At 44.0% G+C, this 26,102-nt stretch overlaps 2 protein-coding genes and 1 long non-coding RNA gene across 7 annotated transcripts in view; 2 read left to right on the top strand and 1 right to left on the bottom strand.

The window, feature by feature from the left end:
- The window catches only part of NAA50 (N-alpha-acetyltransferase 50, NatE catalytic subunit), a 25,592-nt gene extending 20,619 nt beyond the window's left edge, over positions 1-4,973 (top strand). For both annotated transcript variants that reach the window (XM_071559642.1, XM_071559647.1), the window contains exon 5: positions 1,025-4,973. In XM_071559642.1, coding sequence (XP_071415743.1) covers positions 1,025-1,205 — 181 coding nt within the window. In that variant the 3' untranslated portion in view covers positions 1,206-4,973. The remainder of the gene's footprint in view (positions 1-1,024) is intronic.
- Positions 1,367-9,560, bottom strand: LOC139673831 (uncharacterized). Its single transcript, XR_011698213.1, has 2 exons — positions 9,191-9,560; positions 1,367-8,732 (listed from the first exon to the last, which is right to left on the bottom strand). It is a non-coding gene; the product is annotated as an uncharacterized lncRNA (long non-coding RNA).
- A 333-nt stretch (positions 9,561-9,893) lies between these two features.
- Positions 9,894-26,102, top strand: part of USF3 (upstream transcription factor family member 3) — a 34,151-nt gene continuing 17,942 nt past the window's right edge. For 2 of the 4 annotated variants that reach the window (XR_011698214.1, XM_071559671.1), the window contains exons 1-3: positions 9,894-9,991; positions 23,351-23,415; positions 25,359-25,387. Coding sequence is in view for 3 of the 4 variants with exons in the window: in XM_071559671.1 (XP_071415772.1) it covers positions 9,947-9,991; positions 23,351-23,415; positions 25,359-25,387 (139 nt within the window). In the remaining variant the exon portion in view is untranslated. Of the gene's footprint in view, positions 9,992-20,575; positions 20,653-23,350; positions 23,416-25,358; positions 25,388-26,102 lie in introns of all 4 variants that reach the window. The other 2 variants (XM_071559695.1, XM_071559685.1) reach the window with 2 other exon arrangements.

The raw sequence follows: 26,102 nt of genomic DNA on the forward strand, positions 1-26,102 counted from the left end.
CCCCCCTTTTCCCCCCTTTTCCCCCCTTTTCCCCCCTTTTCCCCCCTTTTCCCCCCTTTTCCCCCCTTTTCCCCCCTTTTCCCCCCTTTTCCCCCCTTTTCCCCCCTTTTCCCCCCTTTTCCCCCCTTTTCCCCCCTTTTCCCCCCTTTTCCCCCCTTTTCCCCCCTTTTCCCCCCTTTTCCCCCCTTTTCCCCCCTTTTCCCCCCTTTTCCCCCCTTTTCCCCCCTTTTCCCCCCTTTTCCCCCCTTTTCCCCCCTTTTCCCCCCTTTTCCCCCCTTTTCCCCCCTTTTCCCCCCTTTTCCCCCTTCCCCCTTTTTCCCTTTTTTTAAATAAAACTTGTGCAAATAGATATTCTAGTCACTTATGATGAAGAACTGATGGCTGTTTGTTTTGGAGGCATTGGACTCTTGCAATATGCTAGCAATCTGCAAAATTCAGGGAAACAGATAAAAGAGGAAAGGACTTTGTAAATCTGTAGGGCTTCTTTGTGCTGCCATAGCTTCTTGTGAAGAGAGAGGGGTGGTTAGAAGTGAGCCAGGTGTTAAAATCAGATCAAACACAATTGCCAGTTTTACATTGCGGTACGTTGGGATCACCACTCAGACAACTCTTTTGGTCATCTGAGAAGTGTTACTACAGGATGTTGAAGTTGGCTCTACAGCGAAACTCTGTTACATATTTCCACAAAATATCTACCATTTCCAGGTTAAGAAGAACTGAAATTACTGAGGTAGGAATGCTTCAGAGTCTCTGTGCTATTTTGTGTTCCTTAAAAGAGCTTTACTGAGGGGAAACATTTACTACTGTTGATTGCCGTGGAACATACAGGAGCTGAGTGTTAGTTCAGAACTGATTTGGGAAGACCAGAATTTCCAGTCCTCAATTTACGCATTGTTCCTGTCTCTAGACAACTAGAACAGCTAGAAGGAGCTAGATAGCTCCTTTTTCTTACCTTGTCTTTGGTCATTCTGGGCGTGGAGGCAGAATACTGAAACCTGTTGCTCTCTCCTCCTTTCTGTCCCAGGCATGTCCAGATCAGCAATGAGTCCGCAATTGACTTCTACAGAAAGTTTGGCTTTGAGATCATTGAGACGAAGAAAAACTACTACAAGAGGATAGAGCCCGCAGATGCTCATGTGCTGCAGAAAAACCTCAAAGCCCCTTGTCTTGGCCAGAATGCAGATGTGCAAAAGACCGACAACTGAACAAAAGCCCAGCGGACACTTTCTTGCACTTGCTTGTCGCCAAATAAGGAAAGAGAGGCCTCTTGGATTTTTTTTTTGAACTCCACCTCTTCATCTTATTTTTTTTCTTGACCTCTCTCCAACAAAATGTAATGCTTCTTCCAAGGATTGTCCAATCATGTTTGGGGTTGGGTTTTGGTTGGGTTTGGTTTTTTCGTTGTTTTTTTTGTTGGGGTTTCTTGTTTTTTGGGTTTTTTTGAGCTCTCCTTTCTGGTGGGGTTCTTTTTGCAGGGGGTTGTTTTTTTGTTTTCTTTTGGGGTGGGAAAAGGTGTGCAGATCTCTTTTAAGTTTGAGGTGTGGAGGGCTTGAGCAGGTTATCCTGATGACAAGTTTCCTTCAGAATTACTCTTTTTCAGTAAGCAGAATGTAAATCCAATGGGGAGGGAAAAGGCAAAGCAATATCTTGTCCTTTGACTCCTGCATTATCGTGTTTTTTATAACCTACAGGGTACTTTACTCTCCCCCAGCCTTTGAATGTTACTTCAGTACTTCCCACTCTTCCTCTTAATCCCCCTGCCTCAAAAGGTATATTTAGTTCTTCCCAATATTTTTGAGTATGGCTTTTTCCTCCATCTTTTGCTGAGAAGGGTGGGCTACTTTACTGTAGCTTTTCACTCTGCCTGGGCTGATCTTTTTGAATGCTTTTTTTAAATACTCCTCACCCAAGCTGGTGCTACACTTCTTTACTGAGAGGAGGGTTTAGAGTGGTCTTTTGTTTTTTCTTGTTTTAATTACCCAACTCCCAGCAGACTTCTACCAGAGTAAGAGCTAGATCTGGTGCTGGCAAGAGTAACCTTGTAAAAATATGAATCCTGAGGCAAGACCCTTGCTTTAAAAATGGGTGAAATGCTGTAGGACTCATTGACAGTTAGTTTTATGTGTTGTTGGGATGGGAAAAGTGACTGTGACCACCTCACCAGCTTTGATCACATAACCAAGCACCTGTCTCAAATTTGTTACAGCTGCTAAACCTGTGGTGACACGTTTAGAGATGAGGCAAGGGTTGAGGAAACCAGGCAGCAAGGCTGAGAAGGCAGACATGAATCTGACCCTAGTCATGTAGCTTTGCAGGGGACTCCTGGGTTTGCTTGGGGTTGGCTTGGCTTGCTGTGTTTATTTGCTCCTTCGGGAGGAGGTGGTGAAGAACTGCACAGTTTTCTCCTTGGAAGATTATTTTCCCCTTTTTCTGTTCAGTAGTAATAGTGCAGTTCTTCTCTTGGGGGAGGGTGTTCGAGGAGCACCGGAGAAAGCGACATATATTAGAGCATTTTATGGGTTTGGAAAATAGGCTGACTGGCTTCTTCTCCTAGTACTGTAACCTCGAGGCTACAGTAAACTGTACTGAGCTCTGCTTTGCATCCTTTCATGCTTTGTTTGCCTGAATATCAGTGCTACTTTCTATGCACTGTTGCCAGCGATTTTATGTATGCCAATGTAAATACCAACTTGAGCTTGGACTCTTCTCCAGGCACCTGGGAAAGTGCACTGAGCTGAGACAACACCAACCTGCCCCATCCCCCAAGTAGATGCTGAACTGCATTCTTTTCCTGTTTGCTTTTTAAAATTTAAATCTGCATCTTGAATTCGTCCTCTCTGAAAGCCTCCAACCTGTAGTACACATTACAGCACACACCTGGTTAGTAGTAGGTGCTGTCAAGTCACCAGAGGGTGACTTGGGAACTGAGGATTCCAAGCTGGGAGTTGTGGTGAGGCAAGGGATGGCACCCCTCGTCATACATTACGTGGTCATTGATACCGGGAGGGGTGACTATATGAGCTGCTACAGAATTACTCCTTCTTTCCCAGAAGTGTGGAGCGTTTGTTGGAGTGCATCTTGACTGACCTGTGCTGGAAAACAGCTACTTAATTTGCTGGGTTTGCACTAATTGAGTCTTGGGGATGGGCAGATCGTTAACAACAACAGCCCGTCCCTGTGGCCTGAGCACCTGTGTTTGCAACACTCGGTGGCAGACTCTGGCTAGAAAGATGCAAACGGTTCCCTTGGCCAGAGGCAGCCTAGTTTTGACAAAAGCTTATTTTCACTAGGGCTAGGACCTGCTTATGGGGGTTATGTTGGCAGTTCCAGCATCTTTCTAGAATGGAGTGTATTGAAGCACAATTGGCTTGTCATATGCCAACATAGTTTCCCTGGCCATCTGTAGACCAAACCAAGAGAAATATGTGGAGGGAGAGAGAGATAGTATTGTATTTGAGGATGTTTGTGCAGCACAGCTGTAACTCAGACCATAGCTGCCTCTGGTGCCAAGCAAAGTGCTCTTCATTCTTCTAGAACTAAGTGGTAAGTGTTTGGGTTGGGTAGATGGGTGTGGGGATATGAACTCTTAGGATTTGCTGTTGTCGTAGGCTTCCACAAATCAGTGTGTTTCACAGTTTTCCTTCAGGTTTAAAAATATGAGTCTGATGTCTGAACTTACTTGGATTAACCTTTGTTTCTGTCTCTTTTTGCTTTGGGCTGCCATCATTCTATGAATGTATCCATGAAAACAATTCTTAAAGCTCCTATTCCACAGCAGACCTGCCTCATTGTAACTTCTGATAAAATGTTTTGTAGGAGGTGGAAGAGAGAGTAACCACAAATCTAAGATTCCTTTTCCCAGGCTACTAATCCTGGAAAACAGTTGTTGAATCTTGCATACAAGGTTTAATCTGAATCTCACAGAAAGCTTTGTTCCCTGTACATGGATAAGGGCAAGTGAGGGTCAGTAGTTCTGGATGACAAACCGTTGTATTTTGTTAGTATATCAGCCATGGTGAGGGAGGGAGGAGAGTGCTGTACCTTAGTGCTGTGACCCAGAGACACTGAAATTGTGTGAAGTATGGGCTTACTGCACAGAACTTCAGTTATTTTGGTTGTTGCTGCAGCAGCATTTCCCTTTAGCTTGAAAATAACAGCTTATGAATAAGTAAAGTTTTCAAAAGTTGTGAGTTTCAGTGGGGAAAAAACCACCAGCACTTCCTGTTCTGGATGAAGATCTAGCAAGAAAAATGTCTGTGAGTAACAGCTTTAGAGTGTAAATTGTGTATATATGAGTTACTCCTGAATCTCTGCAACTGGTTTTGTCATACATCGGTTGAAGTATGAAGATACTGTCTACAAAAAGACTGCAACCAGAGGAAACCATGGTACAGGAAGGAAAGAATCATCCAGAAGAGAGATTCCCTCAGTTTTGGACGGGGGAAGGGAGAGAATTTATTTTGTGTACACAGAGACTGGCTGAGTTTACATGATACAGCTAATGGTTAAACCTGCCAACTAAATATGACATATTGTTACAATTGAAACAAACTTATGTGATATTTCGTTAAATCTTGATGGTGCCCTCTGTCTAGTAAAATTTGATTCCTCAAATTGTTTTATTCTCCCCCATGTTGTAATCCAGGGTCAGCTGCTATGCACAAAGTCTGTGTTTTGTAAAGTGTTTGCTGACTTGGATGTTTCTTTTGAATCTGCAACTGCTTCCTGATTAATTTGGCTATGACCACCCCTGGTCTCTTAAGATTTAGTCAAAGGTATGTTGTTAATGCAGTTTACAGATGCATTCTCAATGTTACAAGTTAAGTTGCAGGGGGAGCAAATTATTTACAGTAAGATGGTCCATTTTTAATCCATATCATTGCCCTTGTTATACATCAGGAGCATGTTTTTGTTTTTCTCAAACTCTTTAGAAATACCATTCAGAATAAACGTGCACTATTTGAGTTACATCATTTACAACTTGCCCTGTGCTTTTTCTTTGCAGTCCATCTGTTTCCCTCTGAAATCAGATACAGAATATTCCTCAGATAAACTTTCATAAACTGTGTAACAAGATTTCTAACATGAACTGTGTGTTGGGTTATGATGAATGCCAAGGGTGTCTCATAACTGAGGAGAGTGAGGTTTGTTTGTTTTCCCTGAAATTATGAGCCTTTTCTCAGAAATCCTCTGTCTTGTGGTGTGGAGGGGAGCATAGGAAGAGGAACTGTCCTGGAATATTTTTGCACTGATTAATGAGCAGTCTTGAAACAGACAGACCAGGTGTCAAGAACTCTGTTTTGGGCTTTCTAGGTTAAATAATTTTTCAAGTTAGCTGTTAGTTACTACAAATCTGGACAACAATCTTTGAAAAACTATGGTCTGTACTTGTAAAAGTAACTAGTCTTAAAATGCAGCACATACTCTTCCATACTGACTTTTCCCAGATAATTAAGTAAAACTCATCTCTCTTAATTATTCAGCTCTCTTCTGTCAAAGCCATTTTTGTCTGTAATTTCATTCTGCTTTTCTCCTGCTTTGAAGTGCTGTTTATGAAGTGATGAAGTTGCACTCTGGCCAAGGTTATGGGGAAAAGGAAACATTTCCTTAAGTTCTATGGAGTATTCTATTCAATTTAAGTTCCTCTGGAAACTTCTTTCTCAGTAACAGAGTTGTTATATTCATTAAAATAGTGTGCAAAAACAAAGCTCAGGCTCTGAAACTTGTCTGTAGTCTGGAGCTGCTGTGACCAGCTGTCTTCCCTGACCTCTGCTGGAGGGCCAGGAAGGCACAGCTGGAGATGAACTGGTACCAATAATGCAGCCATCATCACTCCAGCCCCACCAGCAGCTGCAAAGGCTGCAGAACTTCTGCTGTACTTAAACTGCTGCAGCTGTTCTCCAAACCACTCAGCTTTTACTGATCTGCCGTGTTTTTTTCCTTCTCCACCCTCAGCCCTGTCACCTCTCAAACAACTTTGTACAATTTTAGACAATTCAGTTACTCCTGTACAGAGGAACTAGCAGATACCCCTGATCATTCATTTTGCCTGTTCCCAAAGTTGTGCCAGTTCTACAGGGAGTTCATTCCCCTTGCTGCATTCAGAATGTGGGTATTTACAGGGCCCCTGTAATGACTCAAGGTGTGTTATTATCTCTTAGTTATAACAGTTTCATTTGTTACTGATATAATTACTTAAAGAACAATTACCACACCAGGATCTAATGAGTGAGTGGCAAGTCAAGGCATTCACTTCATGTGAAGAAGTGGGATTGTTGATTTTTTTTTCCCCACCACAGTGTGTGCATCACCATATTTACCTGTGCTGGAACTAATTTGCTGTTACAGAGCCCAATCACTCGACATTAGAAGGTTCACCTGTCACTCCTCATTTTTAGTATTTTTTTTCTTTACTTCCTTTTCTAAAACAGTGCTGAGGAGTACAGACTCCAGCACAAATCTTTGACTCCACTGCTGACCTTCCACTAGTGTGAAAACTGATCTTTTATTCTATGCCCTGTCATTCCTGTCTTTTAACCAGTTTGCTGTTCCTATGAGGATAGTGTCCTCTGATCCTGCAGTATCTTAGATTACTTAAAAGATCCCTGTCCAAAACCTCCTACTGAGTATCTACCAAACTAAGCTGTCAGGTGAGTGTTGTGATCTGTTTCTGCCAGTATTAGTTTCCTTTTCATAGCGGTCTCCAAATCTATTCAACCCACCTAATCCAGATACTTTGTATGGGACAGACTTGGCTCATGCTCTTTTCTCTTGCCCCTAAAGAGGCATCTGTTCAAATAGATAATGGAAGGGTTTCTCTATCCCTCTCCTTTTATTCTGCCTTCTTTTCTCCTCCCCAGTGCTTCAGTACTGTAAAAGCATTCAGTTTTATTTAGCTCTGTCACATCATACAAACTTGGGCTAGTACTGCTCACTGAATACAGAATCCAAAACTCATACAGCCAAGAATTTAAAAAAAAAAGGTTCAAAAGCTTGCACTCGAGATCTTAGTTAAGACTATGAAATAAATCTGCAGAAACTCTTCACCTGTCACGCTAACAGCAAATTATCTCAACTGTTCAATGTAAAGCTTTTCTATGTATTTTTACAAAAGCTGTTTTGGCTTAAGCATCTTGCCATATAATTGCAAGTGTATATTCTTTTAACAGAAATGGGCTACTGATCCTTAGCAGGTTCCTTTTGCATATGATTTCAACTGTGGGGTCTTGCCTGCTGCTGGATTTGTGCTACTTGTTTCAGATATCTAACCCTCTATTGGTATTGATTGTTTTTGGGCTCTAACACTCCAAAGCATAACAGGGTGGCAGAAGGTGGCCCAGGTGGCCAAGAAGGCCAATGGGATCCTGGCCTGGATCAAAAATAGCATGGCCACCAGGACCAGGGCAGTGACCCTTCCCCTGTACTCTGTGTTGGTGAGGCCACACCTTGAGTGTTCTGTTCAGTTCTGGGCCCCTCAGTTCAGGAAAGACATTGAGGGGCTGGAGTGGGTCCAGAGAAGAGCAACAAGGCTGGTGAAGGGACTGGAGCACAAGTCCTGTGGGGAGAGGCTGAGGGAGCTGGGGTTGTTTAGCCTGGAGAAGAGGAGGCTCAGAGGTGACCTCAGCACTGTCTAGAACTACCTGAAGGGAAGTTCCAGCCAGGTGGGGGTTGGTCTCTTCTCCCAGGCACTCAGCAATAGGACAAGGGGGCATGGGCTCAAGCTCTGCCAGGGGAAATTGAAGTTGGAGATCAGAAAAAAATTTTTTCCAGAGAGAGTAATCAGGCATTGGAATGGGCTGCCCAGAGAGGGGGTGGATTCCTCATCCCTGGAGGTTTTTAAACTGAGATTGGACATGGCACTGAGTGCCATGATCTGGTAAAGGGACTGGAGTTGGACCAAGGGTTGGACTTGATGATCTCGGAGGTCTTTTCCAACCCAATCCATTCTGTCATTCTAAGATAAACTTGGTTTTGCTGCTTTGGGCAGTGGGTTCCTTTTTAGTGAAAATCTTCACTGAAAAAGCACATTGCCCTTTAAAAGAGGGAAAAAAAACCCCTCAGTTAATACTGGAAAAAATTGATGGAGCAGTGGTGTTTCAGGTTTTGTTTGTCTTCCATTTGGTTGTGTCATACCAGAACTAAAGATTATGAAAACCAGAACACTGCATTTACATTTATACTTTACACTGTGAAGCTGCTATTTACAGTAACTTTGGAATTTTCTGCAAAACCTGCTTGAGCCTTAATTTTCTTCACAGCTGGGAAAAGGGTGTCTTCCACTTAATGTCAGCTGCAAGGTTATTTTGCAAGCAGCAGCTATTCAAAATAAAATGGTTTGAGTTTTTTAACATTTGATTGCTATTATGACGCAGAAGAGTCCTTGGACGCTGCCTCAGAAACTTGTCCCAGCTCTGCATTGTAGTTTAAGAAGGTGTATGGATACAAGATGCTTTCTGGGAAAAAGGCATCTCTGTTTTCCACAAAGCCCAAGCATCACAGCTCTGCTTTTTGAGGTTGTGTCAGAAAGCAGAGGCTGTGCAGGCTCCAGTATCACCTCCAGGTGAGCAGAGGTACCAGGAGAAAGTTGGGGCTGTTCAGCCTGGAGAGAGAAGGGGATGTGGAGACCTCATGGCAGCCTTCCCGTGTCTGAAGGGGCCTCCAGGGAAAAGGTGGAGAGGGAGGGATTCTTCATCAGGAACTGCAGTGAAAGGACAAGGACCGCTGGGTACAAACTGAAAGAAGGGAAACTGAAATAAGATACTAGGAATAAAATTTTCACAGTGAGAGTGGTGAAGCCCTGAACAGGTTGCCCAGGGAGGTTGGGGATGCTCCCACGCTGGAAGTGCTCAAAGCCAGGTGGGGCACTCTGGTCTAGTGGGAGGTGTCCCTGCCCACGGCAGGGACCTTGGAACTGGAGGGCCTTTAAGGTCCAACCTTTTACCATTCTATGATGTGCTTGTAAAGTACAGTTTGTACTCGTAAAACACATTTGGTACGAGTCCCAGAGAATATAAGTGTGTCAGGACATGCGTGGAAGGGCAGGGCTGGAAAGGGGAAGCTCCCTTATTAGGGCTGCGGACTGAACCAGGTGTTGGCAGGAAGCACAAACTGAGGTAGTGGGGAGTTGATAATGACGCTGAGCCCCTTAATTAGTGGCAGTGAAACAACACTTAGTGAAACTCCGCTTTACCTCGTCAGGAAGGTGATGAAGCGCTGCCGCCCCGGCGTGTGACAAAGCCCCGCGTAAAGACACCTGTTAAAGGACCAGCCCCAGCAGAGATGCTGGGACAGCGATCTCGCAAGGGGTGGACATCCATCCAGGATTTGGAGAGTCTTTACCGGGCTCCCAGTTCCTGTCCCGAGCGCTGCCGGCCGGGGCGCTGCTCAACCTCGGGTCGGGCGGCGCTCCTGTGACCCCGGCGCTCAGACCCTCCGCGGGCTTCCCTCGCGCGGAGCCGTGTCCCCCCCGCGCCGTTGCCCTGGCAGGACGAGACTCGCACTGAGAGCCACAGGCGCACGAAATGCCCACATCCACATCTCCATCTCCCTCTTCCTCCTCCTCCCCGACCCCGCCGCGCGGCCTCTTTAAGAGAGGCCACCGCCCCTCGCCCTCGCGCTGTGCCCGCCCCGCTCATTGGCCGGCTGCCGTGCCGCTCCCCGCTAGTTCCTGTTTCGGTCACCTTACCATGCTGACGCCAGTCTCAACCTCTCCGGCTCTTGATTGGTCAGCATCGCCAATGTTTGTGGAGGTGATTGGTCCGCGCCAGCCACGCCCCGCCCAGTTGAGGGCAAGCGACGCCTTACCCGCCCTGACTGTTTCCGATTGGCCGCCGGGGCTCATCCCTTGCGCGGCGATTGGTCGGGCGCGGGCAGCAGGGTGGGCTGCGCGGACGGGCACTGGCGCGGAGGCGGCGGCGGCACTGGCGCGGTGTCCGCCCGGCGGAGGATGGTCCCGGCGCTGGGGCCGCCGCGGAGCGCGCCCGGCCCGACCGTGAGTGCGGGGCTGGCACCGCCCGCCGCGCTCCCGGCGGGAACGAGAGCGGCGTGAGGGAGCGGGGCGGGGAGCGGGGCTGCGGAGCCGCGCTGGGCCGCGCCAGCGCTGTCCCCGGGACGCCGGTGGCGGCCCCGCCGTGTGGGCGGCCGGTGCCGCTTTGTCCGGGCCGGGGGTGCCCGGGCAGGGGCGGCGGGGCCGGGCGGGCCGTGGCGGGGCTGCCCCGGGCGCTGCTGAGCCCGGTGGGTGCCCGGGCCGGGCCCGGGGAAGTTGTGCCGCTGTGAGGGGTTCCCCGGGGAGGGCGGTGCGGGTGGCGGGGGAAGCAGCCGTGAAGGTGTGGAGAGCGCGGTGCCTTCGGCGCTTTGTAGCCCTGATGCTGCTGCGAGACAATCGAGCCGCGGCCGCCCCTCCGGGAGGTCCTTTGGGCGCTGCTCCTCGGGGTGGCATCGTCCCGGTATCCCGGGATGGCCCGTGCGGTGTGACATCCCAGCAGGGAAGGTGGCCACGTCAGAGGACACTGCACAGGGCTGGCTTTTTTATTTTGGATTCGGTCACTGGGAACTAACTTTTCCTGTGCTTGGTCTCCTAAGGAGAGATGGCCGCTCTCCTCTGTCTACTAATTGTAGTTCTCTGGCCAATTCCAGTCAAATTTCCCAGCAACAGGAGATAGGAGTCTTTAGTTTCATGGAAAGTAGCATCTGACACATGCAGAAGGTCACACTTACTGTTCTCACTGAGGCCTGGAGTGCAGCTCCTTGTGACAGACGGCACGGGTGAGCTGTGTCCAGGGACGTACCTAAGGCTGGATGCAGCCCTGGCACATGATGCTCATTGTCCATGAAGGTCTGCAGGGAAAAGGTGAAAATAAGACCAAGGAAAAGGGCGTAGTGTCATGTTGAATTTCTGTCCATAAATATGTAGAAAATCATAAATGTGGGGTTTTACTTTTCACGTAATAGCTTGAACTTCTGTTAAACTTCACCTAGACATATAATTATTAAATCTGGCAAAGATAACTTAATGATTGTACAGTTAAGCATCCAGAAGTCAGGTAATGCAACAGCTTGTATTGGAAGCACGATTTTAGTTTTGCTTTTCATTTACAGTTTGTTGGGACCATCTTATATGTATGATTATGTTACTGTAACAAACTCAAGAGTATTATTTGTCACTCGAGTTGTGTGCAGTAATCCAACAAATGGGAAGGAAGCAACTTCCCGTGAGGAAATGGTTATTTAGAATTTTTGAGTTTTGACTTTCAATTAGTGCTGTAATAAAAATTCATAGGCACATTTTGGGCTGAAGTAGATTTGACAACTGAAAATATATTTGTCGCTGAATAGGAAATAAGCTTAGAAAATGCTCATGCTGTGGGCATGATTTTTAAGGTGCATGTATTCAATGGGGGATTGTTTAGCCTGGAGAAGAGGAGGCTCAGAGGTGACCTCATCACTGTCTAGAACTACCTGAAGGGAAGTTCTAGCCAGGTGGGGGTTGGTCTCTTCTCCCAGGCACTCAGCAATAGGACAAGGGGGCACGGGCTCAAGCTCTGCCAGGGGAAATTGAAGTTGGAGATCAGAAAAAAATTTTTTCCAGAGAGAGTAATTAGGCATTGGAATGGCCTGCCCAGAGAGGGGGTGTGGATTCCCCATCCCTGGAGGTTTTTAAACTGAGATTGGACGTGGCCCTGAGTGCCATGATCTGGTAAAGGGACTGGAGTTGGACCGAGGGTTGGACTTGATGATCTCGGAGGTCTTTTCCAACCCAATCAATTCCATGATTCCATGATACTGAAGTGTAATGAATTGGGGCAACAAAATGCTTTGGGATAGTGCATTCCAAATATTTAAGCATGCTTTTAATTTGCAAAGTGCCTTGATACCAGGTGTGTGACCAAGCACGTCCAGCTTGGATGTGAATTACTGCAGTGTAGGGGTTGAAGTTGGGTGTTGTATAGTGTAGAAGAAAGACATAGACAACATATGGAAGTCAAGGGCTGTGAGATGCTGGATTTGATAACAACCATTCTCTGGTTTAGTTTTTGTACAGTAGTGCTTGGGTTTTTGTGGTCTTAAAAATAACTTTGTAAATGACACGTGACTGGGGGGAGGTATAAGTAGTGTAACATTTGATATGAAGGGTTTCCCAATGAATCATCGTTATTTGTGTCCTAAGAGCTTGTAAAAATACCACAAAGTCTGTGGCACTTTGAAGGACAGTGAATACATATCACAGCCCAGAGTTTCAGCTGAGACAGTTTTCAATTAAATAACAATATTAAGCGCTGTCTTTGATGAAAATACCAGCAGAGCTGTGTGTACAAACAGGTGTTTGAATGAAAGTGGAGATGTGAAATGTGCATGCATAACATCTCTCAACTTTAATGGGTCCAGGTATAATGCTTAGGCCTCTGAAGAAGCATAACACTTGTCTACATCCTGATGGACTGTCTACCCATAGTATTGCTGGTCACTTTATCGTTTAGTTTCTGTGCTAGCATTCTTCATCTCTTGTGTTTGTGACTTCTGTATTTGAGTCAAGTCCCTTGGAACACGTTTTCCTATTCTGAAAGTCTTAATGTGAGGAGGTGTGGGGTGTGTTTGAGCAGTAGGGCTTCCTTTCTTGCAGGCTGCAGTAAAACACATAAAGGTCTCCACTCCTGGATTAGAAAACATTTTGCAGTGCCCAGTTTATGGAATGCTGACCTAACTTGCTGGTTAAAACACAATTCCAGCTTTTATATGTGCATATAATACATCCAAAGTGTACTTTAGTTTGGTACCTTACGGGTGTAGTGCTGTTGTCATGCTTTGAGCAGGCCAGAAAAGGGTTCTGCTGTGTGCCCAGGATTGACGAATGGTGTGTAAACTAGATTTGTTTCCTGTTTGAAAAGCTATGGCGTTGGTCTGCTAAGGTGAATGAATTACTTTTGCAACCATGACATACGATAACCATCTCTTACATCAGCCGTGGTGTGTGAGATTGTGATTCAGATAAGAAGAAAGTAACAGGCTGTTAAAATGTTTCATGCTTCCTGCTAACAAATGCCTTTCTCAGTCAGTTACCTGAACTTGTGTCAGGCGAAGACCGTGAAATGAGACCAATGCCATTTAAAAGCACATCTCATGCTGGTACTCTGATATCAGAATGAGTTCTTTGTGGTCCATCTCTAGTGTGACTGGAATGATCCAAGTATGGATTCATTGACTCTCAGGTCTTAATGCAGGTTTCTCAGATCTTGTGATCCTTTTCTGTCTTGCTCTCCATGACCCAAGTTTAAAGTTTCTGTTGGAGGCAGCTGTCAGGTACTTACCTGGTGTCTGTGTTCACTTAAATGAAAGAAATTGGTTTTGTTCAAGTTTATCACCAAAAGTGATGCTTAATCTCAACAGTTGCTGATTTGATTATGAGTATTGCCTTTATCTGAAGCACTGGTGTCAAGTCATGTTGTATATTTGGCTGTACCTGCCAAGTTATAGGGAATCCCACCTGTAAATTTCTGAAGGCTTTACAATCCATCTTACTTTGTCTATGGTTTTTCTGTTTTATTCTGGAAACACGGGAAGACCCTATTTCCTAGCTTGGAAAAATTAGCTGTAGGAGCTGCCCCTTGCTAAGACACACAATGGACATCTCCCACTTCTAGTTTCACTTAAAGGTATTCTTGCCCAGTCTTTGGTGGCAATAGGGAGGTGATTTCAAACAGTTATAGAAGAAGAAGATGGAGGTATGGCATTTTAATTGTATGATTTTTTTTAAAATTAAAACTTGCAGGATCATTGTATCTGTCTGTCCCTTGCCTTTATCTATTAATTTCAGACCTCTGCAAAGTAGTGGCTGGGAAACCTGTCTTTGGTTTTGTCACCATTGTCAGTGCTAAATTTCCACAGTAGTCTTACTTGCTTTTCCTAGTGCTTTCAGAACTACTTATTTATGCCAAGTAGCTCATGTACAGTAATTCTCCTAAGATACACGAGTAGTCCCTAAGGTGGTGGAATTATTGAATTCAGATTTCCTATGGATTTGCATCTAGTGGTTCCATTTTCTCGTGTCTCACATAAGTTGATCTCACCTTTAAATTTTCTCTTTGAAAATACTAAGAAAGTGCCTGCTTTTCCTGGTCATCTGGACTCAGATTCCTTTAGTTTAGACCTCTCAGTTAAATGTAATTTTTAAAGTTTGCAGCTTTATCCCTGCCTGTGTTATTCAAAACTGTCAAACATCCAGATCACAATGTGAGTCCTTTATTCCTGGAACTGAAGTAATTGCTCAGTGGACCCACTTTGTATAGAAAAAACCTCAGAGCATTGAGGTTGTGACGGAGAAAGAGCCCTCTTCTATCCCTAAAACCTTTCATGAATAGTCTGTATATCAAGCGTACATTGCAAAATTATGGGGCATCTTCTGGGTTTGGGGACAGAGTGTGTATGTGCTTGTTTTTTAATGCTCATTAATGTGGAATTAAGGAGTGCATTTGATTAGTTTATACATTAAAACTGAAATACTGTTTTATTTTATCTTCTATCTCAGCCCTTAGCCCCAAAAAGATTTACAGGGAAATCCTTTACTCTGGAAGGGCAATCTTTGTAACCAAATCTCAGGGTCAATCTCTCATAAAGGAGCTTTGTAGGGAAGACCCATAGAGTGTTGCTTCCTGTATCATGAACCCTTGATGAGTTCTTTGTGTCAGATTTCTCAAACCACAGGCCTATAAAAATATTCAAGAACTTGACTGTGTAATCCTTTGTACTGAATGACTTACATCTGAAAAGATGAATTAAAAAATTTGACACACAAACTCTCTGGATGTCCTACTCATTTCAGCTCTAGGATATTTTGTGCTGCTTGTTAGTAGGGTCCTCAGGAGAGAGCAGCAAGCCAGTCTGGCATGTCTGACAGAGCTATCATAGAATCAATCAGGTTGGAAAAGACCTCCGAGATCATCAAGTCCAACCCTTGGTCCAACTCCAGTCCCTTTACCAGATCATGGCACTCAGTGCCATGGCCAATCTCAGTTTAAAAACCTCCAGGGAAGGTGAATCCACCACCTCTCTGGGCAGCCCATTCCAATGCCTGATTACTCTCTCTGGAAAGAAATTTTTCCTGATCTCCAACTTCAATTTCCCCTGGCAGAGCTTGAGCCTGTGCCCCCTTGTCCTATTGCTGAGTGCCTGGGAGAAGAGACCAACCCCCACCTGGCTAGAACTTCCCTTCAGGTAGTTCTAGACAGTGCTGAGGTCACCTCTGAGCCTCCTCTTCTCCAGGCTAAACAACCCCAGCTCCCTCAGCCTCTCCCCATAGGGCTTGTGGTCCAGTCCCTTCACCAGCCTTGTTGCTCTTCTCTGGACCCGCTCCAGCCCCTCAATATCTTTCCTGAACTGAGGGGCCCAGAACTGAACACAATACTCAAGGTGTGGTCTCACCAATACAGAGTACAGGGGAAGGGTCACTGCCCTGGTCCTGGTGGCCATGCTATTTTTGATCCAGGCCAGGATCCCATTGGCCTTCTTGGCCACCTGGGCACACTGTTGGCTCATGTTGAGCTTCCTGTCACTTGATGCTTCCTCAAGACCATATGCAGTTTTGTACAGACTACATGAGACCTTTGAAGTTGCAGAACAAAAAGAGCTCAGCTTAAAACCAAAGCAATGAAGCAAAGAATCACTGCCTGTATCACTGTAGCCAAAATGAACGTTTTTATGTTGCAATTCTAAACTGGCTGTCAGGCCCTGGGACAAGGTACTCTTGTTTGAATAGAGATTTCATTTGTAGATAAAGTCACATCAGAAAGCTAAATTAGACGGGCTTCCACTGAAACGGGTTGCCCCGGGAAGCTGTGGATGGCCCATCCCTGGAGGTATTCAAGGCCAGGTTGGATGGGTCTCAGAGAAACGTGACCTAGTATCAAAAATAGCGTGACCAGCAGGCCCAGGACAGTGACCCTTCCCCTGTACTCTGTGTTGGTGAGGCCACACCTTGAGTGTTGTGTTCAGTTCTGGGCCCCTCAGTTCAGAAAAGATATTGAGGGGCTGGAGCGGGTCCAGAGAAGAGCAACAAGGCTGGTGAAGGGACTGGAGCACAAGCCCTGTGGGGAGAGGCTGAGGGAGCTGGGGGTGTTTAGCCTGGAGAAGAGGAGGCTCAGAGATGACCTCATCACTGTCTAGAACTACCTGAAGGGAAGTTCTAGCCAGGTGGGAGTTGGTCTCTTCTCCCAGGCACTCAGCAATAGGACAAGGGGGTACAGGCTCAAGCTCTGCCAGGGGAAATTGAAGTTGGAGATCAGAAAAAAATTCTTTCCAGAGAGAGTAACCAGGCATTGGAATGGCCTGCCCAGAGAGGTGGTGGATTCATCATCCCTGAAGGTTTTTCAGCTGAGATTGGACGTGGCACTGAGTGCCATGATCTGGTAAAGGGACTGGAGTTGGACCAAGGTTTGGACTTGATGATCTCAGAGGTCTTTTCCAACCCAATCCATTCTATAATTCTGTGTTCTTGTATGAGCTGTACTAAAACTTTATTGCTCTAAATCAGCAGAAGGAGAAATACCAATCTTTTTTAATTAAGATGTAGCAGAAAAATTCTAGAAGCAGTGAAGTTTTTCCTGTTATTTGCAAGCACCTTAAAAAAAAAAGAAGGTTGCCCTGTGCAACAAGTTTTGGCTTGTTTGCATTGGTTTTCTTAATTTTTGCATAAGCTCTGAGACCAGTTTGTTTGCCCTGGGAAACTCTCAGCTGGTTTGCATCAGGAGTGTGTATTCTGTTAAAAGGAGAGAGGGTTCCCTCCTGCACTTTAATTCCTCGTGCATCTTCCTCGGCAAAAGGTGGAGCGTGTTGTGCCAGGTCAGGGCCAGCTGCTCAACCAGCGCACACAGAGTGCTGCGGAGTGGGGCACAGACCCAGCTGGAGCCAGTCTCTTACCTGCAGTGTCAGCACTGACCTCACTGGTGGTTCTCTGCTCAGTCCCAGGTTTTGTAACATTTGGGCATTTCATCTCTCTGAGAGGTTTCATTTAGGTCAGTCACTGGGCACAGCTGTGCTGTGAGCAAGTGGATTAAGGGACACAAGGAAACCTTGATTTCTTCAGAATCCAAACTGAAAGATATCCAAGAGATTTTTATCCTTACCAGGAATAACAACCATTTCCATATGCCTGTATGGCAGTCTCAACAGATCAATCTGAGAGGCAGCAGTAGTTGATACATGTAGGTAACAATCACAGAGGTGAGCTTTGAGTTAGGCTTCCTGCAGTCATTTTATTAGGTAAATAACAAAATTAAATAAAAGCATTCCAAGAGGAATAAAGAAAGGACAGTAAATCTTGTGTCTTGGTCTCAAGGGCACCTTGCTCATATTTAAAATCTTGGATTAAGTCCCCGATTGAGCCTAGCCATGTTCTAAAACATGCATGGATGGAAAGAGTGAGCTCCAGGAGCTGCCTGAATGAAGAAGCCACTGTCTTGCAGGAAAAAAGCATTTGAGTAGTTCTTATCTATGCCTTGGAATTGATCTTAGCTGTAAATTAAGGGTGTAACCAGTAAAAACAGTGAGATTGTAGCAATGTTACAACATAAACTCGCTGAAGTATTTTAAGAGGAAGAAAGATTTGGAATGCTAGTGGTTTTACAGAGCATGTGTAGCTGGATGTTAAAGAGATTCTTTCCACCTCTACAGAGGAATGCTTTGCTAATTTGAGGAAGGTTGAAAGATAACAGATTCTAATAATAATTTTCTTTTTAAAAATTAATATTAAGTTTGGAAGCAGTCCCTCAATAAGGAGTGAAAAAGTAATAATATAATTATAAGTAATAATATAAGTAATAATATAATTACAGCCAAGTATAATAATCTAAATTAACTTCTTCTTAAATCTGCTCAGTGCATGTTTTGAAGAACAGATTTCATAAAATTTGCTCAATAATACCTGCAAAGGTGGGTGGTAGACAAGAAGATACTTAAACAAATTGGTTTTAAGTTTTATACCCTATGTTTTACAACTACAGAGGAGTTTAAATTATGTTGAACTTAAATTTTCCTAAAATATCATTTAATTTCTGGGATTGACATCGCATTTAAGTGAAAATCAGTATTTTAAGTTGACAAACTGCATAAAGCTTGAGGAAACCATGGTAATAAATAAATAAAAATGTTGAATTGCTTTGCCTTGTCCGTTTTTAGAATTTGGAATTTGCTGCATTCTCTCTGCAGAAGACATTTAGCTGAGTTAAGTGAGCTTATTTTATGAGGGGCTTAAAATACACTTGCCTCCGAGCTCACAGAGCAAGTGCATGTCTTCTGCTATGGAGAATCTATGAAGGAATCTCACTGTGATCTACTTGATGTGGAAGAAGTAAAGAGAAACCCATTGTCAAAGCTCTGGTGATGAGGGGAAGAAATGGAGGCAGTATAAACATTATTCATCAGCCCTCAGAAGTGTCCACCTAGGCATGTTTTTATTTTCTATTTAATTCTCAAAGCCCTTGTTTTCAGCAGCCCTTAAGAAAACCACCTTCCTGGTGTTGCCAGCTTGAACTGTTTTGTGGAATATCCAGTGAAATGCAAGTTTTTGTCTTTACTGAGTAAGAATAGGAAAGCACAACTTAACTTCACCTTATTTCTTATGGTACAATCTATCAGTGGAAACCCCAGAGCTGTATACAAGTGTTATTTAACAAACTTAACCACCTCTTTTCAGTGCAACGTGAAATAAATTAGATGGTTAATTAGATAATATGTACAACCTTGTTCTTCTCTTCCCAGTCCCACAAAAGTGCTTTGAAACTGTTGGGGAAATGTTTCAATAGAATTGATTGGGTTGGAAAAGACCTCCAAGATCATCAAGTCCAACCCTTGGTCCAACTCCAGTCCCTTTACCAGATCATGGCACTCAGTGCCATGGCCAATCTCAGTTTAAAAACCTCCAGGGATGGGGAATCCACCACCTCTCTGGGCAGCCCATTCCATGCCTGATTACTCTCTCTGCAAAGAATTTTTTTCTGATCTCCAACTTCAGTTTCCCCTGGCAGAGCTTGAGCCTGTGCCCCCTTGTCCTATTGCTGAGTGCCTGGGAGAAGAGACCAACCCCCACCTGGCTAGAACTTCCCTTCAGGTAGTTACAGAGAGTGATGGCAAACTTGATAAACTTTGCAAACTTTGATAAACTTGACTTAAAGTAATTCCACAGTAAAATGAGGTTAGAGTAACAGTTATTGCATTCCTATGTCCTGTCATCTGTATGAAATAGGCTGTAGATCCCAGTGAACCTGAAGCATATAAAATGCAAGTTTTAAGTTGTTTAGGTTTGTCAGGCTTATACACCTACACTTGAAATGTGCAGAGAACAGCATCACTTACAAGAAGCTTCCTGGCATAATTCAAAAAGAGGGTGGAGGAGGAAGAAAGAAATGTGATTTTGACATGTAATAAGGACTGCCCATCCTTTCTCAGATCGAAGATTCATTAGAAGCTGTATTGATAAATCTCAGCACAAACTTCCACTAAGGCCCTGCCTATCTTCCTAAATACTTATACCGTGTATTGCTGAATCATTTAGGCATCTGCTCAGAAGAAGAAATAAGGCAGTTGGAAAATTGTGTAGATTATGACTTTGGCAGAAAAGGATGCTGCTATTAGGAATAAGAACTTTGCTGAGGGGGCACAGACCATGGGCAGAAGAAGCCTAAATATAGGAGTATGGAGTGCCCATGTCAGGAGGGAGAAGTGAGTGCTCTGACTCGAGGCAGGGGGAAGATGGCATTTTGAATGTGTTTTGGACTGTGCAGGGAGAAGCAAGTGGAGTGAGAGCAGCTGTGTCTGTTCTAGGAGAGAGTATTTGTGGGTAGGTGCTTCTTTACACCCTTTATCTTCACACAGTTGTGCTGCATGTGTAGCCCTGCATGGTAGCTGGCTGTCTAAATTCATAATAATGCTTTCTTTATTAAATATAGTATAATTCAGAAATAGTCCTGTGGTTCTCAAGTTATATAAATTTGCAAGTGTAAAAAAATATGGTTGCTTGGTGGATACATTATTCTTTCAAAAATGCTACGTTTCCCAAAACTAAGACCTTTTTTTTTTGTCTGATTTCCAGCATGTTTGCCATGGTCTAGTAATGCCCAGTAACAGCTACATCACCTCTATCCTTATAGGTAGTGCCAAAGTCAAGAAACAGGGTATGTGAGTGCCACATGATGCAATCCAGCATCTTTCTTTTTTTAAGCCTTTGCTGGACCAGAACTATGTCCATGTACTCTGTGCTCACATCCTCACTAAACAGAAGCAGTTCTGTATACACTAAATTAAATTACCCTTTTGCCCTCTTGAATACCTGTTGCACCTGATACACAAGGTGTTGTCTCAGTGATGGATATACAAAAGTGTCGGGTTTCCAGGAAGCTGCTCCTGGCTTTGCTGGTAGCCTTAATGGATATAAACTCTGCTGGGCTGCTTTGACACAACTGGAAAAACCCTGCTGGAACGAGGTGTGCTAACCTTAGTCTCTCATTGTTCATGTGAATATCTCTCTGGTTGCCAACAGCGTCAAAGATGGCTGGGCTCTAACCAGATTTCTTTTTGTTTTTATGATCAGAGTTGTACATCTGCTAAACTCTCCCAGCTAACTCCTTCCTCATCACCTGATACAACAAATGCAGCTAGAACAAGTGAGTAAGTACTTCTGACCATCACCAGCTACACACAGGAGGGATAAGTCATAGGTACCTTGTGTGGGGAAAGTGGCTTTCCTGACTTTCAGAGTTGTGAATTTTTACTAACTTGAAGGACCTGGGATGCCAACTGGATTAATATTACTGTGTTTAAACAAAACCAAATTTGTTAGGGAATTAAGGTATTTTATGAGAGCGCTTGAAAGTGCTGAAGTTGCACCACTACTTTCACCCATGGTAAAAGACTTTTAACTCTGTCAGGTGTTTTCATAATTTGTGCAGAGGATGAACAGTGAGCACAGAGAAAGCAAAGTCTGTGGAGAAACATAAATAGATGCTGATGTGCTCCCACTGATGGGCTGGGGAAGGCTGTGGTGACTGTGCTTCAGGTAGGCTGTATGTAACACCCAGTGGGGCAAGTCATGCTGTAACTCATCTCTGAGAGGATTGTGTCCAGTTTTGTGATGGTGCGAACACTGCTGTGTAGGTAGAGTTGAATTAGGTTCCTGAAAACTTCAGGCACTTCTGAGTTCCCCAAGCTGGATCTATTTGCAGGATATTTATTGCTTGTTTGGGGCGGTCCCGTGGTGTAAAGGAGAGCACTCTGGACTCTGAATCCCAAGGTCCTGAGTTCCAGTCTCAGTGGGACCGTCCCCTGGCAGTTCAATGCCTCCCTGCCATCCCATCCCGTCACATCTCGGATGCTCAGCAGGGTCAGCCCCGGTCAGTACTGGGTGCTGTGACAGTCCCAAGGACTTCCCTGTCGCTGTCCAAGCTCGCTCGGCCGTGGCAAATGGACCTCAGGACTGAAACGGTGGGGCCAGTTCTGTGCACGCTGTGCCTCACCTAAAAAATTCCCTGCACAAGCTGGAAGGGCACACCCACGTGGGGAGAGCCCTGCCCAAATCTGCTTTCGCCAAGTCTGGCCATGCATATACATACTGCCTGTTTGCTTTACTTTATAGTTTACCAACATTTCCTGTTGGAAATAGAGAAGGTACTTAAAGGGGTAGAGTGGTAAACAGCACCAGCCCTAATGTTTCTCCTCTTAATCTTTACTGAAATTAACTGTTAAGAGTGTAAAGACTGGAAAGCAGTATCGGAATTCAATTCTGGCACAATACAAGTTACTGACCCACACATACACGCAGGTGTGTGCACAGAGCACTCAGTGAAGCACTTTGCTTCAGTGCTTTGGGAGCTCTGTGGGTGACTGGCTTTCTGGTTTGTAAGGAGTTTATTTCTGGGGTTTGCTTTTGATGTCAGTATGTTAGGCTCAGTTTACATTAAGAACTGCTTTTGTTGGAAGTCATATTAAAAACCACCCCCACTTCCTTGTGGGTATGGCCAGACTTCACGCACGAAGATTTGGGAAGGGCTCTCCCCTTCCAGCCTGTGCAGGGGATTTTTTAGGTGAGGCACAGCGTGCACAGAACTGGCCCCACCGTTTCAGTCCTGAGGTCCATTTGCCACAGCCGAGTGAGCTTGGACAGCGACAGGGAAGTCCTCGGGACTGTCACAGCACCCAGTACTGACCGGGGCTGACCCTGCTGAGCATCCGAGATGTGACGGGATGGGATGTCAGGGAGGCATTGAACTGCCAGAGGATGATCCCACTGAGACTTGAACTCAGGTCCTTGGGATTCAGAGTCCAGAGTGCTCTCCTTTACACCACAATACAGCCCTCCCACTTCCTTACAGTACAAACAAACAAACAAAAATAGCCTAAAGATATGAATCCTGTTAAAACAAGCCAATGAGGTCTCCAGGAGGAGCCTGGGAGAGGTGGAGCCACAAGGAGGCTGAGGGCCCATGGGAAGAGTAGCAAGAACAAATTGGTTGGTGAGAGAATGAGCACAAGGGTGAAACTGAATATGAAGCTCAGCCATACCAAAAAACAGAATTTTTTTTTCCTGTTGTCATCTACAGTATCCTTCATGTTACTTGTTCTCTAAAATTAATTTCTCTGGTAGATATGTGTTCAACCATCGTTGACTCAATCTCGGGTTTTGTTTATTTTTATAATGTTTTTGTTTGACTAGATACAGGCTACTGATGTGTTCAAGCTGAGGACAAGTTAGGTGCAATTTATTAGGCTGTTAACGTGTGTATAACTTTATTTCATAATTTTATTTTTAATTGAATTTTATATATCTGAGACCATAGAGCATCATTTTTGGCCATTTTAATTGTACAGTAATTCAATATCAAGTAAGTTTTGAAAGTTGCTACATTAATAGCACTCTAAATTTGTAGTTAATAAAATGTACTCATTGTAGCTTGTATTTTGTTTAGCATTCGTGCTTCATTTAGAACTGGGAGTTCAAAGCATATTCATTTAGAAAGGGCTGATGAAAGAGAGTTCAGTTGTTTCTCCTCCCATTCAGAAAACAATCATATACTCTAATTTGCCTTCTTGTTTCCTTAAGGTGGTTTGGATTACAGTTTTATGTTTAAAATAATTGAGGAAGCGGAAACCAGTTTGTCATAGACAGGTTTCTCAAACCACCTCAATGGGTAACATGCTTCGTTTGTAATGCTGATAAAATCAGCTGCTGTAAGTCAGGGTGATGGACCTTTGAGTACACTGCAGTAGGACCCTGTTCTTGTGCTGAAAGCCAAAGTGATGTAACAAATGTTACGTGCTAAGAATTCAGCAGAGTGCAAGAGTTGTTAATTCCTTCCATGCTTTTCCTCAGGCTCTCTTCTCCGAAACCATGCCAGAGATGACAGAGAATGAGACACCTACCAAGAAGCAACATCGGTGAGTTTCTGTGGAAAAATGACTGTTTTGTAGTTCAGTAGTCTGAGGTCATGTTGCACTTAGAAAATTTCCAGGTAAAAGTTTGGCAATAAAGTTATTGATAAAATGTTCTGAATGTTGACCAGGATTGATCCAAAAGTTTGGGAACTATGGCAGCAAAACTCCCTTTCTCTCTTGCCCTGTCTTTGCCTAACTGTTTGCTGAGGACGTGTCTGCCTGGGTCACTGGGGCAAAAGAGGTTCTTTGATTATTACACTGGCCACACTAACTACTCTGGTGTGTCACTGCCTTGGTTGGAGTGCAGGCTTTGTTACTGCAGAAGCTCTTGGTAGGTATTGGGGGATAGCTATACTCACTTTGTCATAGGAATTTTGATTTCTTCCTCAACTCCCAGTGGATCTTATACTCAAATCTCTTCTAGAACTCAAAAAACGTCTTGGGGTTGTACAGCAACTCTGTGACCAAAATTGGTAACAAAGTAACTTGGTGCTCATTACAGCTTTTCCTGGTTTTCATTCCTTTATAGCAGCATGTTGATCTAATTAATACCTGACTGGTCGGGGAGTGCTTCAGTCCATGGTTAAATGCAGCACTCATACTACACTAGGTGACCATGTAGGGTATGATTTATGATTGAGAAAAGCTCAGAGAGAACATTGATTCGTCCTACAGAAAGCTTTTCAGTTTTCATGGATTTTGTGACTCTTTCTTACCCCACTAACAGAGTATTTTGTATTCTGTACTGGTGATGTGAATCAAAGGGTATTTTGGTCTCTTCAATCCTTATATTCTTGTGCATATTTAGTATATATGATCATCTTTCAGCATTATTTCTTAGCGGATGTCTCCAGGTCTGAGCATCTGCAGTAACATTACTGTCTTGTAATCATTGTCTAAATTACTCTGAATGCACACTACTTTTGGTGAGTTTTCTGAAATAAGTATCAGCTCAAAACATAATAAAGGATTTGTGCCTCAGGGTAATCACACGCCATCCACACATACCTTGTGTCCTCACTTCAGATTCCTTATTATACCTGGACTGTCCTGTGACAGTTGAAAGGGAGTGCAGGAGATGCTGCTCTGCTTTTTGCACACTCTAGCAAACATCTAGACTGAGAGTGTGCTGCTGGACAGAAATATTCTGAATTGTTTTTTTCTGGAAAGTTTCCAGAAAATGCATGCTTTGCTTTGCTATACTTCCTGAAAGGATTTGTCTTACTGCATGTATTACAGTGCATCTTATTTATATAAGTAGAGTACACATTAGGGATTTACTGACTTCCAGCAAAGCAATTTGAGGCATTGCACAGTGGTTGTGACCTGATTGCCATCAGGTGAACATGTGAAACCAAAGACAACCCTCACATGCCCAAATAATACCTAGGTAGAAGTTTTGATACAGTGATGAAGAACAGCTGACAAGGAACAGTTTTTCTCAGAAAGGAAGCATTTTTGATACCAGAAAGTGTGATGTTTGAAGATATTATGGCTGGAAAAATCAATTTGGATGGTAACATTTTGTTCTGTTTCATAGATCCAGTGAATGTAAAAGCAACATTTCAAACAAATACTGAATTACTATATGCCTCAGAAACAGAACTAATTTTTTTAATATTTGGCCTTATTGAACACTGCATAGTGTAACAGTTGTCACTGAACAGAAACATAAAACCCCAACTCTGCTTATAAATCTGTACCAATGGAATATCACACTGTGCCTTGTTATATTGAAATTGATTTGTCTGAACATGAATGTATTTTGTTAGAAACTATTTAATACCAATATCTAAGAACATCTGATTGTGTCTTCTGGTATGTTCTTGTTCACAGAGCAGACTATAATATTTTAGCTGTAATGAAAAGAATAAAATAAATATTTGTTTGTATGCAGATTTTTTCCCTTCTGTTTCACATCACTGTTTTCCCTTTATGTTTCACAGAAAGAAAAACCGGGAGACACATAATGCAGGTAGAAACATTATACTTGGTTATTGTTCTGGAAATAAGCACAAATGCTTTGAACTAATACATATTTTGCACAGGAAAGATTTGTCCACAGGACGAGCTACACTTGCAAAATCTCCCCCTATAAAACACCTTTCAGTGTCCTTGGGTAGAGTATGTGGGCACAGGCTTCTTGATTCTTCCTGGCTGACTGTTTCCCACAGTACAAAATTAAAGTAGGACCGTGCCCCTGGCTTTCCAGTGCTAGTAAATTAAGAAGTAAACAATTTCAGGCATTCACACCCAACTGATACTCACCTCTCTCGAAACAGAGACAGGTATCTGACCTGAGAGTTTTAGAGGTTCCCCTGTGTTAGAAGTATTCCTGCAGCCTGTCCCTGAGGCACCCGCCTGGATGTGACATCCCAGAAAATCTGTGCCAGTGCTGGCTGTATGTTGCAGGAGTCACATCCCTCCAGCAACAACTAGTCAGAGTCTAGCTCCAATGGCATCCTCTACAAGAGTGAGCAGAAGGATGGCCTGGGGAGGAGTCTGGCAGGTTTGGGCCTGGTTCATCCTAAGAACTTGATCACAGCGCTTCTTTCTCTGAACAGCACTATTGGGCAGTTTTCACAAACTCCACTGGAAAAAACACTGAGTAGTTTCCATGTGAAGGCTGTGGCCAATTTCTTAAGAATTAAGAAGTTATCAGGACATAGTCTTATCAAGTTTACTTCTAA

Source organism: Pithys albifrons, chromosome 1, assembly GCF_047495875.1.
Source record: "Pithys albifrons albifrons isolate INPA30051 chromosome 1, PitAlb_v1, whole genome shotgun sequence".
Classification (NCBI taxonomy): domain Eukaryota; kingdom Metazoa; phylum Chordata; class Aves; order Passeriformes; family Thamnophilidae; genus Pithys; species Pithys albifrons.